The sequence below is a fragment of the Trichechus manatus genome, unplaced genomic scaffold (assembly GCF_000243295.1).
Source record: "Trichechus manatus latirostris isolate Lorelei unplaced genomic scaffold, TriManLat1.0 scaffold00048, whole genome shotgun sequence".
Taxonomy (NCBI): Eukaryota; Metazoa; Chordata; class Mammalia; order Sirenia; family Trichechidae; genus Trichechus; species Trichechus manatus.
Window position 1 is genome coordinate 3,831,469 of NW_004443984.1, and position 15,795 is coordinate 3,847,263.

General features: G+C 45.4%; 3 protein-coding genes across 4 annotated transcripts in view; 2 read left to right on the forward strand and 1 right to left on the reverse strand.

Annotated features, from left to right (window-relative positions):
• Positions 1-6,783: 6,783 nt before the first annotated feature.
• On the forward strand, positions 6,784-8,078 carry PAQR7 (progestin and adipoQ receptor family member 7). The gene has a single exon (XM_004377094.2). The coding sequence runs from the start codon at positions 6,932-6,934 to the stop codon at positions 7,976-7,978; it is 1,047 nt and encodes a 348-aa protein (XP_004377151.1). The 5' UTR covers positions 6,784-6,931; the 3' UTR covers positions 7,979-8,078.
• Positions 8,079-10,039: 1,961 nt separating this feature from the next.
• Positions 10,040-15,795, reverse strand: part of MTFR1L (mitochondrial fission regulator 1 like) — a 45,751-nt gene continuing 39,995 nt past the window's right edge. The window contains exon 8 of one of the 2 annotated variants that reach the window (XR_002824247.1): positions 10,040-10,110. The gene's annotated coding sequence lies outside the window, so the exon portion shown is untranslated. The remainder of the gene's footprint in view (positions 10,111-15,795) is intronic. The other variant, XR_002824244.1, reaches the window with a different exon arrangement.
• AUNIP (aurora kinase A and ninein interacting protein) overlaps positions 10,048-15,795 on the forward strand; it is a 30,468-nt gene continuing 24,720 nt past the window's right edge. The window contains exon 1 of the mRNA XM_004377095.2: positions 10,048-10,131. Within this exon, the coding sequence (XP_004377152.1) occupies positions 10,054-10,131 (78 nt within the window). The 5' untranslated portion in view covers positions 10,048-10,053. The remainder of the gene's footprint in view (positions 10,132-15,795) is intronic.

Below are 15,795 nucleotides of genomic sequence, written 5' to 3' on the forward strand. Positions count from 1 at the left end.
GAATCAGAATTGACTCAACAGTAACTGATTATTGGTGAATCCAAAGGGGTTACTCTGAATGATCTTTGCTGAGAACAACTTAATTATTAAATAAGGTCAGTTTCCTTAGAAGTCAAAACTCCAGCCAAATTTCCTGGGTCCCCAAATGTACCCAGGGATAAGTTAGACTTTTAAAGGGACACAGTTAACTTTCTGAGGCCCCGAAATCCAGCGCAACCAGCTATTGAGTGCTAAAAGAGGACTGAGTCTTTTAAAGAAACCCAAGCAAATCTCTCGGGCTGGGACTATTTCAGACACTACTACCACTGTTAATACTAATAATAACTACCATTTACTGAATCCCTGAACAGTGCATGTTCTAATAAATTTAATCTTCACAGCAACCTATGAGGTAGATAATATTATTATTCCCATTTCACAGATGAGGAACCTAAGGATCAGAGAAGGTGAATCATTTGCCTAAGGTACCTCAGCTAGTACACGATGGAGTCAGGATTCAAACCTGGTTTGTCCAAATCTGAAGTCCATCTCCTTCATGAGCCTTTATAATGTCTGCTCTCTCCTTTATTCCTAACTTCGTTCCATTCCTGTTTCCACTTGAGTAGGGGACAGAAGCCAGACCAGTTTGCCTGATTTCCATCAGCCAGGCCCTGGATACATGTTCCAGCCCAGTTTTGCATTTGCCTTCCTGGGCAGCCCTCAGTTTCCCCCCACGTCCCATGCAGAGGTTTATGACGAGCTTCCTTCCACAGCTGATGCCTGTATAGGACACAAAGTTTAAATAGATGCCTGTATAGGAGGACACAGAGTTCAGCCTGGATTTGATCAACATGGGAGTGGTGATGGGGAGAGGGGAAGGATGTGGGGAGACTGTCTTTAGCCCCACCCTCTGGTGACATCACACAAGACACCTCCAGTCCCTGGAAGCCCTGCCCCTAGTGACCCTCACCTGTGGAATTTCTACCCAGTGCTTGCATTTAGCAAATTTGCTCAGACCCACAGCAGAAGTCATCAGCCCCCAGGCTCAAGAGAAACCCCAAGGTAACCAGTGCAGTTTGGGAGACTTGGAGGGGGCCCACAGAGATGTGATGGCTGGGGTGGGATGCCTGGAACAAGCAGGGCCTGGCAGCCTGGTGGGCAGACTGCTCAGATGATGCCCTGGTGGTGCCCTCTGGATACCTCCCCTCATCCTACAGCTCCTACTTGACCCCTGCCCCTGCCCCCTCCTTTCCCCTGGATTCATGGAGTCAGAAGATGGGAACTAATTCTGAAAACAGACCCATTTAGATGGAATGGGGCTTCTGGCCAAGGTCTAAAGGACCACTGCCATCCTGGTATGTTGTCTCTAGGTTCTGTTCTTAGGGCCCATATGTCTTGAGTGGGGCAGGGGAGGGTTGTGAGTAAGAGCTATCACCCACCTGAGGAGGCATCTGTGAACCAGGGCTTCACTGGTGCAGAGCAAGTGGGTAACTAAGGAAGACTGAGGTCTTTGCATGTGGGTCAATTGCTAGAAGCCTAGGGGAATAATTTATGAGACGGGACCTGCTTCTAGATCAGCAGAGGAGTTCTGTGGGATGTAGATAGGTTTAACGGGGCAGGGCAGCAGCAGAGTGGCTAAGAGTGTCTGTGCTCTGCAGACAGAGGCCTGGGTTCAAATCCCAGTTCTACCACTCTCTCTCTGTGTGACTGTGGGTAGGGGACTTAACCCTTCTGAACGTCAATATTCCCAACAACAAAATGGGCATAGTAATACCTACCTCACAGGCTAGTCATCAGAATTAAATGTACGAAAGCTGTGAAGAGTTGAGCATATGGTAGACATTGATTACATTTCACCTGGCTTTATAATAGAATTATTACTGGGAAAGGAATCCTTGGTTACATAAGCTTGGCAACTTGGGTTAAACAAAACTAAGCAGGCTTCTTTACTGCAGGACTTCTTGGAGCATTTAACATGCTCTTAGACCTTGGGAAGTTCCAAAAATGGACTTAACAGATCACGAGGACTCTGGAAGTAGGTATCCACAGAGTACCATTGCATTCATAATGCCCTGGCCTCTGCCCCATGGTGGATTGGGCAACTCTGGGAAAGGCTTTCTTCAGTGTAAAACAAGGGAGCTGCATGAGATGACCTCAGAGGCCTTTTCTTCTGGCCCCCTGAGGTTCTGAGTTGGAAAGACAAAGTTTGTAGGCAAGTGTGGAGGGCAGATTGTTGAGGTCAAAGCCTAGTCTTATTAGAAACTCAGTGCTGGCTACCCAGCAAGCAAGGTGAGCCAGGGGTTCTCTTGTAATTCATAGGCAAGGTCTGCTTCCTAGACCTGCCTGTGCCAGGCTCTCTGGGGGATAGGAAGCAGAAGAGTCCTGTACTCCTCTGTGGTAGCATCAATTCTGCCCTAGTAATTACTTATTTAACACCTGACTGCACAAGGTCAGAGGAGTCCCCGGGTGTCGAAAATGGTTAAGCGCTCGACTGCTAGCTGGCGTTTGAACTCACTCAAAGGTGGCTTGGAAGACAAGCCAGGCAATCCGCTTCTGAAAGGTCACAGCCTTGAAAATGTTAGGGAACAGTTCTACTCTGCACACAATCGATGGCAACTAACAACGCCAACACGAGGCCGAGGACCAGGGCTGTTCCCAGAACTGTAGTGCAGGAAGAGCCTAGGGATGCAAATCAGGCTGGAGGGAGGCTGGGAGGCTGCCTTGACACCACTTTTGCATAGCAAGCACCCTGCATTTACTTGGACTGTATGTGAATTATTTGGGTGGCTTTGGGAGGTGATATGGTGCTGCTGGTGGCAAAGAACATGAATGCTTTATTCCTGCCTGAATCTCCTTGCCTTGTATAGTGCCTGGTGCAAAGGTAGTTATAATAAATATCCGATGAACGATGGACAGAAAGCCTGAACGCTCAGTTCAAGAGACTTGTTGGAGGGAATTTATTGGTGGGGAGGAGAGTTGTGTGGCAGGTGCTAGTTTTTCAATAGATATTTGAATTAATGAATGACATAATGAATGATAATAAGCCTGAATTAAGCAACTAGTACCAGGCAAAACAGTATATCGTGATTAATAGCACTTGCCACCTCGTCTTTGATTTGACACATTGAACAGTAATGACCAAAGACCAGACGAGTTGTGGAATGACACCAAGGACATCATACATGAAGAAAGCAAGAAGTCATTAAAAAGACAAGAAAGAAAGAAAAGACCAAAATGGATGTCAGAAGAGACTCTGAAACTTGCTCTTGAACGTAGAGTAGCTAAAATGAAAGGAGGAAATGATGAAGTAAAAGAGCTGAACAGGAGATTTCAAAGGGTGCTGGAGAAGACAAAGTAAAGTATAATAATGAAATGTGCAAAGACCTGGAGTTAGAAAACCAAAAGGGAAGAACACACTCGGCATTTCTCAAGCTGAAAGAACTGAAGAGAAAATTCAAGCCTCGAGTTGCAATATTGAAGGATTCTACGGGGAAAATATTAAACGACGCAGCAAGCGTCAAATGAAGATGGAAGGAATACACAGAGTCATTGTACCAAAAAGAACTGGTTGACGTTCAGCCATTTCAGGAATTAGCATATGATCAAGAACCAATGTTATTGAAGGAGGAAGTCCAAGCTGCACTGAAGTTATTGGCAATAAACATGGCTCCAAGACTTGATGGAGTACAATTTGAGATGTTTCAACAAATGGATGCAGCACTGGAAGAGCTCACTCGTCTATTCCAAGAAATTTGAAAGACAGCTACCTGGCCAACCAACTGGAAGAGATCGATATTTGTGACCATTCCAAAGACAGGGGATCCAACTGAATGCATAAAATATCAAACAATATCATTAATATAACACGCAAGTAAAATTTTGCTGAAGATAATTCAAAAATGGTTGCAGCAGTACATTGACAGGGAACTGCCAGAAATTCAAGCCGGATTCAGAAGAGGACATGGAATGAGAGATATCACTGCTGATGTCAGATGAATCCTGGCTGAAAGCAGAGAATACCAGAAAGATTTTTACCTGTGTTTTATTGACTATGCAAAGGCATTCGACTGTGTGGATCATAACAAATTATGGATAACATTGCGAAGAATGGGAATTCCAGAAAACTTAATTATGCTCATGAGGAACCTGTACATGGACCAAGAGGCAGTCTTTGAACAGAACGAGGGGATACTGATTGGTTTAAAGTCAGGAAAGGTGTGTGTCAGGGTTGTATCCTTTAACCATACTTAATCTGTATACTGTGCAAATAATATGAGAAACTGGACTATATGAAGAAGAACGCAACATCAGGATTGGAGGAAGACTCATTAACAACCTGAGTTATGCAGATGACACAGCCTTGCTTGCTGAAAGTGAAGAGGACTTGAAGCACTTACTGATGAAGAGTAAAGACCACAGCCTTCAGTATGGATTACACCTCAACATAAAGAAAACAAAAATGCTCACCACTAGACCAATAAGCAACATCATGATAAATGGAGAAAAGATTGAAGTTGTCAGGGATTTCATTTTAATTGGATCCACAATCAATGCCCATGGAAGCAGCAATCAAGAAATCAAACGACGCATTGCGTTGGGTAAATCTGCTGCAAAAGACCTCTTTAAAGTGTTAAAAAGTAAAGATGTCACTTTGAGGACTAAGGTGAGCCTGACTCAAGCCATGGTATTTTCAATCGCCTCATATACATGCGAAAGCTGGACAATGAATAAGGAAGACCAAAGAAGAATTGATCCCTTTCAATCATGGTGTTGGCGAAGAGTATTGAATATACCATGGACTGCCAATAGAACAAACAAATCCATTTTGGAAGAAGCACAGCCAGAATGCTGCTTAGAAGCAAGGATGGTGAGAATTTGTCTCACATACTTTGGACATGTTATCAGGAGAGATCAGTCCCTGGAGAAGGACATCATGCTTGGTAAAGTAGAGGGTCAGTGAGAAAGAGGAAGACCTTCAATGAGATGGATTGACACAGTGGCTGCAACAAGGGGCTCAAGCTTAAAAAAATTTTTGAGGATGGCACGGGATCGGGCAGTGTCTCCTTCTGTTGTACATGAGGTTGCTATGAGCTGGAACCGACTCTACAGCACCTAACAACAGTAACAACCTGGTCTTACAAAGGGCAGTTTAGGGTAGCAGTTAAGAGCATAGACAGAGTTTGTATGCACCTCGGCCACTTCCTAGCTAGGTGGCTGGGCAAGGTACCTAACTTTTCTGTGCCTCTGTTTCCTCATCTGGAAAATGGGAATAATCCAGATCTACCTCATAGGGTATTTCAATGTTTAAATGAGTCAATTAGACATAAAATGTGTAACACAGGACCTGGCACATTGCGAGCTCTGTGTAAGCATTTGTTATTTGTTTTCCTGTCTGTAATCTTCACCAGTCCGTGAGGTCCCTGAGGGCAAGGATCAAATCCCTTTTTACTTGACTCTCCCTGGCCTCAAGCATAGGACCAGAGGCAGAGAAGGGGTTCAGTAAGTGATGGCTAAAGTAGGGAATGCTACATCGTGTAACTCATTATAAGTCACTGTCAATGGGTATCCTGGGAATCGACCTAATGGTACACAGCAACAACATTATATGCACCTTAAGAAATTAGGGGAAAAAGAAGTTAGGGAAAGGGAGAAGGCAGTCCTGAACGTCCTTTGGGGGTAGCAGCTTGTACTGGCCTTCAAAGATCTTGGTGGAGGGATAGGAAGTTAGCACAGGATGTGGCATTTGGGTTCAGTGAGAAATGAAGGTGGCAGCAGATCATGGAGGCCTTGATTTATTTGGAATCAGCAATCATGCAGGAGCATGGGAGGACAGGGTTGGGGTGTACTTCTGAACTGGGCATGACTGACATGACTGAGGGAAAGTACAACTAGATCAGTTGTTAGCTGGGACTTTAAGGAAGAAGTGGCTTTCTGAGTTGGGCCTTGGAGAGTATGAGTGAGTGTTATGTTGTCTTTTTATTCACCAAACATTGAGTACCAGCTACCTGCTAAGCACCAGGGGGTTACAAAATAATGAGACAAATTGCTTATCTTTGATGAGTTTACATTAACAACTCCAAGAGAAGTGTTATAATGGTCAAAGGATGGTTATCCCTCAAGTAGAATGGTCATCATAGGAGGTTCAGAAGGCTAGGGAAAGCATCACAGAAGAAATGGACTTTGAGGGATGAATAGGAGTTTGTCAGGTGGGCAAGATGAGGAAAATGTCTCAGTTAGAGGGAAGAGGTTGTGCAAAGGTACAGGCATGTGCAACAGCAGGCCCAAGGGTTTGGTGAGCCTGTGGCTCACAGTGTGGTGGACTGTGGTTGACTAATAAGGCTGGAAAGGGTAGCAGGGATGAGATCCTGCAGGATAATGGAGGGTTAGTGGGAGGCCCCGGCCATTCTGAATGGGCTAAAGGTGGAGGCAGCAAGCCTGTTAGCAAGATCATTGTCTCCATCCAAGTGAGTGCTGATGGTGACATGGACACAGGCCTAGGAGAGCCTGTCACCCTCTCATGTGTTCAACATGCCAGATGTGTGCTTTAGGAAAGAAAACAGCTGTGGCTTTTGTGTGGAGCCTTAATTGGAATGAGAGTAATGGAGGCAAAGAGCCCAGTAAAGAGACTGCTGCTGTAGCCTGGGTGTGGGAGGAGAGGGGAGGTCAGGAGGTGGTCATTAATTAATGCATTCCTCAAACATTTATTGAGCACCTAGTATGTGTCAGGCACTGTTCTAGGCACTTGGGATACATCAGGGAACAAAACGGACTAAGATCCCTGTTCTCATGGAGCGCCTCTCTCCTCTTAGACTCAGTGCAGTGATAAGGGGATGGGGGGAGGAAGCAGGACCTGGCATCAAAGCCTTCCCAGCTGCTGCTCCTAGGGCGAGGACACCAGGACACTGACTATGCTCTGGCCTCTCTCCCCAGCTCCCTGTCTGGGCCCACAGCCATGGCCACGGTAGCGGCTCAGAAGTTCAGCCATCTCCTGCCTAGCTTGCGGCACGTTCGCCAGGAGTCTCAGCCATCTATGCAGCCAGAGCCTGTCTTCACGGTGGACCGAGCCAAGGTGCCGCCCCTCTTTTGGAAGCCATACATCTATGTGGGCTACCGGCCGCTGCACCAGACCTGGCGCTTCTACTTCTGCACTCTGTTCCAGCAGCACAACGAAGCGGTGAACGTGTGGACCCACCTGCTGGCGGCCCTGGTGATGCTGCTGCGGCTGGCCATCTTTGTGGGTACCGTGGACTTCTGGGGAGACCCGCATGCCCTGCCGCTCTTCATCATCGCCTTTGCCTCCTTCACCTACCTCTCCCTCAGTGCCTTGGCTCACCTCCTGAACGCCAAATCTGAGTTCTGGCATTACAGCTTCTTCTTCCTGGACTACGTGGGTGTGGCCATGTACCAGTTTGGCAGTGCCTTGGCTCACTTCTACTACGCCATCGAGCCCGCCTGGCATGCCCAGGTGCAGGCCATTTTCCTGCCCATGGCTGCCCTTCTCGCCTGGCTTTCCTGCACTGGTTCCTGCTACAACAAATACAGCCAGAATCCGGGACTGCTGGGCCGCACTTGCCAGGAGGTGCCCTCGGCGCTGGCCTACGCACTGGACATCAGCCCTGTGGTGCACCGCATCTTGGTGTCCCCTGATCCTGCCTTGGACGACCCTGCTCTTCTCTACCACAAGTGCCAGGTGGTCTTCTTCCTGCTGGCTGCCGCTTTCTTCTCGGCCTGCATACCTGAGCGCTGGTTCCCAGGCAGCTGCCACATATTTGGGCAGGGCCACCAACTCTTCCACGTCTTCTTGGTGATGTGCACATTGTCTCAGCTGGAGGCCGTGGCGCTGGACTATGAGGCCCGGCGGCCCATCTATGAGCACCTGCACACCCGCTGGCCCCACAACTTCTCCGGCCTCTTCCTGCTCACTGTCGGCAGCAGTGTCCTCACCGCGTTCCTCCTGAGCCAGCTGGTGCGCCACAAACTCGAGCAGAAGGCCAAGTGAAGGGGGGTGGCAGCTGCTAGGGAGGGAGGTGTAGGGGCTCAGGGGTCCGAACTTGGCTCCAGACGGGAACAAGGACTGGTAAAGTCATTTGTGTCTGGCCCACAGTGACTCTCTGCACACACCTCAGCTGCTAAGGGTGGCACTGGCCAGTCCTTGGATTTGGCATCAGCTGGGAGCTGCTGGAGCTCTCTCCTGGGCGTGCTCCAGCTCCCTGCTCTGGGAGAGGGAAAGAGATAAAGTGTGGACTACCCTGGCTAGTCCCTCCATTACTTCTCATTAAGGGTGGAGCTAGGGGCCAGCCTGGGCTAGGACCCCGGTTTGGAGTCCTTCCAGATTACCTAGGAGAAGGTGGAATTTGTGCTAGAATCAGATTTGATCTGAGAGATAGGGGAGGCCTCAGCACCCCACTCTACCCTGATTTCATTGGGAGATGGGGAAAGGGTAGGCTTAAAATGTATGCAGGATGTTACTATCCCTTGAACCCTAGCCTGGGGTGTTGGAGCTCCAGAGAGCCCCCAGAGGTAGAAGATTGTGTGAGACCTAAGTGGAGCCCACCCAGTGCCCCCACACTCCTTCAGTCACTGTCCCAGATGGTGAGCCCCAACTCTCCTAGCTCCTGCCTCCATGTCCACACACCATGCTGCCAGCTTCTCTCCTGGTTCTTTCATTCACGAATCAGTGATCCATTCAGTGATAGGCCACAGGCTGCGGATCAATGCCAGATAATCAAGGCTTTAATCAGTGTTGCCCTGGCCCTCAGGGTCCTGGGCCAGAAAGGGTGAGTAGGAGTTTGCAGGTAGAGAAGAGGAAGGACATTCCAGGCAGAGGGAAAAACCTGTGCAAGGCCCAGACGTGGGGAAGGAGTTCAGTGGGGCTGAGGCTAGGGATGGTCTGGACGCTAATATGTCCTGGATGCAATAAAGTGACTGTGACAGCAACTGCTTCTCTGCTTTTTCTCTCCTGTCCCAGGGAGGGTGCCCTGGGTCCCCTGTGGGCTTTGAAAAGTGTTGGAGGAGGTTTTCTGGAGGAAGATGGGGCCCCTGGGGGTGGGGGCAGGGTGGGGAGGCAGTTCCTGTTTTACCCTTGCCTAGGGGTGGACAGTGGTTAAGAGTCTGGCTGCTAACCAAAAGGTCAAAAGCTCGAATCCAACAGCTGCTCCTTGGAAGCCCTATGAGGCAGTTCTACTCTGTCCTATAGGGTCGCCATGAGTCGGAATTGACTCGATGGCAGCGGGGTTTTTTTTCCCTTTTTTTTGGTTGAGGGTGGGGTTGGGACCTTGAACATTTTATTGGGGGGCAGCTTCATAAGAGCCTATAAGAATGTGTTTAAAATATGCACAGTCCTACCTTATAATCTGACAAAAATATCTTTTTTTGGGTTTTTCTTTAAAGCTCAGTATTTATAAAAATGCTAATTTTTATAATATTGGTTTTCTCCACAGTACACAAGCAATACATGTACAGTGAAGGAAAATTAGCAAGCACAGACAACAAAACAAAACAAATGATTAAGAGATACCACTCCATTGCCAAATATCCTAGGGGAGCCTTGTGATTGATAGATTTAGGGTGTATCCATTTAGCTTAGTGTTGAGGACCCCAACTTTGGAGTTAGCGGACCTGAGCCTCGGCTCTACCTCTTCCTTTTGGGATAATGGTGAGGATTCAGTGATGAGACAAGATCTGAGCCCCTGGGTAGTTATATTTACAGTAAGTGCAGCTCAGCAAAAAGAAGAAAATGCACATTCCTTGTACAATGTCGAGAACCTTTCACACAGCATGATTTCCGGAATATAACTCCTGAAAGAGATGATCAGAAATAACACAAACACCTTCATAAAAGGGAAAAGCGCTCTCCGCACAAAGCACACCACCAGTTGTGATGGCTCGGGGAAAGGGCGGGGCTTGAGCTGGGGCGGGGCTGACGGTGGGGGCGGTGCCTGCGCGCGAGGCGCCGCGGCGTAGCTCCGCCCCAGCGTTGGCGCGAGATCCGAACGTCGCTGGGTGCCGCTCTGGGTATTCCCTGAAGTGGCCTGGTCCGGAGCTCGGTGCCTTGTTGACTTAGTCTCAGCGGCCATGAAGCGGAGAGGCCCCAAGGTGGAGGCCTGCGGCGTGTGGCTGGACGCGGCGGCGCTGAAGAGACAGAAAGTGCAGGTGGGAGGTCGGGGGATTAAGGGAGGGCGTTAGGAGCCTGGAGTGGTAAGAAGGGAGTTTTGGGGAAAACTGAGGTGATGGAAAGGAGCCCTGGTGGCGCAATCGTTAAGCGCGCGGTTGCTAATCGAAAGGTCGGTAGGTCGAACCCACCCGCTGTTCGGCGGGAGAAAGATATGGCCGTCTGCTTCCGTAAAGATTACAGCTTTGGAAACCCTATGGGGCAGTTCTGCTCTGTCCTGTAGGGTCACTATGAGTCGGAATTGACTGGACGGCAGTGGGTTTTGTTTGGAGGTGATGGAGATAAAGTTGGGGGACAGAGAAAGGAACAGCTTTGGGAATTCAGAGGCGAGAGGGAATAGGGTCTGAAGAAGTTTGAAAAACGGGATTTGGAGAGGATGGAAAAAAATGGGGGGTGGAAGGAAGGAGTGAACTGGAGGAATATGGAGAGACTGGTACAGCAGGTTTTCGAGTTTTGGGAAGAAGGTGGAAAGAAAGTTTGTTCTGAGGATTTTAATTAAGCTGACTCCTCGGGAGGTCACAGTAGGTGGTTGAAGAGATTGAAGTACTGGAAGATGGGTGCGGATCCATATGCAAATTTGGGAAATTCTGACCCTGAGAGTCCCCCTCTACCTTACTTGCCAAGTTTAAGGCTACCATATGCCTAGAACAAGTAACTTTGGGGCTAGGGGTGGCGGGGAGGATAAGAGAGAAAGGAAGGGTACCAGATATTGTATTAAGTACTTAATATTCATTATATGTATTATCATCCTTATGGGATGAGGAAACAGGTTAAGTAACTAACCCAGGTTTGTCCAAGTAGAAGGGATGGTGTGCTGAAAATGAAATCCAGGTCTGTCACCTATGTAAGAAGCTCAGTTAGGCATTACAAAGAAACAAAAGTAAAAAATAATCATTGTTAATGTTTATTAAGCACTTTATGCTGGGCACTGTGCTAGGCATTTTATCTTTGTTATTGTTGTTGCTTTTATGTGTTAAGTATTTTAGAGTTGTTATCTTGTTTTGATACAACAACTCTATGGGGTAGATAGCGTAACGATATCCATTTTACACATGAAAAATTGAGGCTCAAAGAGGTTAGGCCACACAGACAATAAGGACAGAATTCTTGTTCTCAAGGAACTTATAGTCTTATGGGGGAAGAAAAGAGATAATACAGATAATAACAATACTTAACATTAATGAGTGCTTACTACATGCCAGGCACTTCGCTGGTACTTTACATGCCTTATCAATTGCAGGTACTCAGCAAAAATTCAATGAAGTAGATACTGTCATTATCCCTGTTTTACAGATGAACAAATTGAGGCTTAGGTTAAGAAATTTACCCACATAAGCCGGGGTTCAAGCCCAGTTCTCACTGCTGTGAAGCCAGAGCTCTTCACTACAAGGCAGAATAAATAAGATATGGCCAGGTGAGTGGTCTCAAGGGAATTGTGATTGTGGAGACCAGAAAGATTACCATGACCTGAGGTTATCAAGGAGGGTTCAACTAAGAATGTACCAACGAATTTAAGATTTGAAGAGCTTGGCAGAGAATAGTCTAAAGACTAGGTAGTTAACCAAAGTGTCTAAACCAGGAATGAGAACCTCTTCTGTAGGCAGCTGTAACTGCCAAACAAAATCAACTGAAGACTATTAAAATAAAAAGCATCTTACAACTAATGTCATTTTTTGAAAAATAACAAATGATCACCTTCTTTTCAAAATGTTTTTTAAACTTAAAAAAAAAACTGAAGTAATACATTCACATGAAACATGGTTTTAAATGTGTAGGATATGTAAGGAAACATCTCCCTTCTATTCCTAAGGATCCTTCCCCTTTTCAGAGGCCACACTCTTCTTGTGTATCCTTTCAGAGATACACAAGCAAATGCTTATCGTTTCTTACAAAAAGGTAGTATTATACATAGTCTGTACCTTACTTTTTTCACATATTGCATCTTATGTATCATTCTATATGCATTCATAAAGAGTTGTTTCATTCTGGCGAGATGAGGAGGTGGAGAGGGTCAAGAGCTGCTTGAATGGACACGGGAGATCCGGGGTGGAAAGGAAGAGTATGCTGTCACAGTGTAGGGAGAGCAACTAGGGTCCCATAGCAATGTGTGTATAAATTTTTGTATGAGAAACTAGCTTTCACTTAAAGCACAATTAAAAAAAAAAAAGAGTTGTTTCATTCTTTTTGAAAGGCTACATTGTATTCCATTATATGGAACAGAATCCCTTGTAACGTAGTAGTATTACTATATATTTATTTATATTTACCATGCTGTATTGGTGAAAGGAGCACTGGTGGCATAGTAGTTAAGAGCTCAGCTGCTAACCAAAAAGGTCAGCAGTTCAAATCCACCAGCTGCTCCTTGGAAACCCTATGGGACAGTTCTACTCTGTCTTACAGGGTCGCTACGAGTCAGAATCGACTTGATGGCACACAGCAACAACAATTGGTGAAAAGTTGTATCTAATGCTTTGCTATCAAAAATAGTTCTGCAGTGACGAATCTTATACACACATCATTTTGCACATGTGCAAATGTATCTGTGTGATGGATTTCTAGAAGTAGAATCACTGGGACAAAGAATGTTTGCTTTTAAAATCAAGAATATGAAACGTACAGCTTTGTTTAGTAAATGTAAAATTCTGTTCCTTCTATCCAGTAGTTAGAATTTATGTCACTTCAGGAATCTAAAACTCATTCTGTACAAAACAGGTATTCCTGAGAGAGGATCTAGCTACCTACTGTGTCAACCTTAGTATTTTGTGTTAATAGGGTCACCATGAGTTGGAATTGACTCAGTGACAATGGGTGAAAGCTTGTTAAATCAGCAATTTAAAGTTAATTTTTTCTTGGGTAACCCTTTTGTTCTTCTCTAGTTTGTGAATTAGTATGCAAATTAGCATGCAGATTAGTGAGGGCTTAATTGTATTACAGCAGTTAAAATGGTAATCTTTTTTCCAAATATAGAAGGAAAGGCTAATTTATAGGTGGTAGGGAAGTATACATATTTATAAAAAATGGTCAGAATGTGTAGTGGGTGTTTATTGTTTATTACTCCTTGAATTAGGAATGTACCCACTCCTCACTTATTGACATAGTTAGGTTCCAAAGACCAGGTTGTTATGTGAAAATTGGCATTATGTGAAAATGGAAGATGACCACATCTGATCACAAAATGAGGGATGACTACATCATTATATAACTGCCAAATTACATCATTACGTAACTGCCAAACCACTGAGAATCATGGTCCAGCCACGCTGACACATAACATTAACCATCACAGCCAGTGTTACTCTTGCCTCACACCTTGGCATTCATTACTGCCAGAAATATGTCATTATGTGCAGAATAGTCGGATAGTAGATTTTTTACTCTTGTCATAAATGTGAAATTTCAGATAATGAGATAGTTGATAAGTGAGGAGTGGGTGTAAATCTTTTATACCATTAGAATACATCCACATAAGATGGGTGGAAAACCTGCTGTTTACCATTTTAATTTAAAAAGAGAGAACTGGAAGAAAGCAAGGAAAGTGTCAGAGAGGGAGAAAAGGAAAATCCTAGCAGGAAAGGGACAGCTGGTATTTGTCACTATCTCTGTAACTCTTGCACTCCAAGTGGCACCTATTTCCCTTGTGATGTAATGGTTAAAACATTTGTCCTGTTGATCTAATGCATGGCATCCATGGACTCCTTTCTCCAGGATCTCTAGGCACTTACCTTTCTCTGATTTCTGGAGGCCTATGAGTGGTAGGAGCCCTGGTGGTTCAGGGTTAAGAACTCAAGCTGCTAACCAAAAGGTCGGCGTTTCGAATCCACTAGCCGCTCGTTGGAAACCCTATGGGGCAGTTCTACTCTGTCCTACAGGGTCGCTGTGAGTTGGAATTGACTCAGTGGCAATGGGTTTGGTTTCGAGTACTGAGTAGTATTGAAAGAAGAAGTCCAAGCTGCACTGAAGGCATTAGCGAAAAACAAGTCTCCAGGAATTGACCGAATACCAATTGAGATGTTTCAACAAACAGATACAATGCTGGAAGCACTCACTCATCTATACCAAGAAATTTGGAAGACAGCTACTGGGCAACTGACTGGAAGAGATCCATATTTGTGCCCATTCCAAAGAAAGGTGATCTAACAGAATGCAGAAATTATTGAACAATATCATTAATATCACACATAAGTACAATTTTGATGAAGGTAATTAAAAAATGGTTGCAACAGTACACCAATGGAAGTACCAGAAATTCAAGCCGGATTCAGAAGAGGATGTGGAACAAGGGATATCATTGCTGATGTCAAATGGATCTTGGCTGAAAGCAGAGAATACCAGAAAGATGTTTACCTGTGTTCTATTGAATATGCAAAGGCATTAAACTGTGTGGATCATAACGAATTATGGATAACATTGCAAAGAATGGGAATTCCAAAACACTTAATTGTACTCATGCGGAATCTGTACACAGACCAAGAGGCAGTCATTCAAACAGAACAAGGGGAGACAGTGTGGTTTAAAATCAGGAAAGGTGTGCGTCAGGGTTGTATCCTTTCACCATACTTACTCTGTATAGTGAGCAAATAATCCGAGAAGCTGGACTATATGAAGAAGAATGTGGCGTCAGGATTGAAGAAAGACTCATTAGCAACCTGCGATATGCAGATGACACACAACCTTGCTTGCTGAAAGTGAAGAGGACTTGAAGCGCTTACTGATTGTTATGGACTGAATTATGTCCCCCTGAAATGTGTATCACTTTGGCTAGGCCATGATTTCCCAGTATTGTGTGATTGTCCACCATTTTGTCATCTGATGTGATTTTGCTGTGTGTTGTAAATTCTACCTCTATGATGTTAATGAAGCAAGATTAGAGATACTTATGTTAATGTGGCAGGACTCACTCTACAAGATTAGGTTGTATCTTGAGTCAGTCTCTTTTGAGGTATAAAAGAAGTAAGCAGAGAGAGAGGGGACCTCATGCTACCAGGAATGAAGAACCAGGAGGAGGGGAGTGCATCCTTTGGACCTGGGGTCCGTACGCTGAGAAGCTCCTAGACCAGGGGAAGATTGATACCAAGGACCTTCCCCCAGAGCTGACAGAGCGAAAGCCTTCCCCTGGAGCTGGCACCCAGAATTCGGACTTCTAGCCTCCTAGATTCTGAGACAATAAATTTCTCTCTGTTAAAGCCATCCACATGTGGTCTGTTATAGCAGCACTAGATAACTAAGACACTGATAAAGATCAAAGACTATATAGCCTTCAGTATGGATTACAACTCAACATAAAGGAAACAGAAATCCTTACAACTAGACCAATAAGTAACATCATGATAAACAGAGAAAAGATTGAAATTGTCAAGGATTTAATTTTACTTGGATCCACGATCAACGCCGGTGGAAGCAGCAGACAAGAAATCAAACGACGCATTGCGTTGGGCAAATCTGCTGCAAAAGACCTCTTTAAAGTGTTAAAAAGCAAAGATATCACTTTGAAGACTAAGGTGAGCCTGACTTAAGCCATGGTATTTTCAGTTGCCTCATATGCATGCAAAAGCTGGGCAATGAGTAAGAAGACCAAAGAAGAATTGATGCCTTTTAATTATGGTGTTGGCGAAGAATATTGAATATACCATGGACTGCCAGAAGAA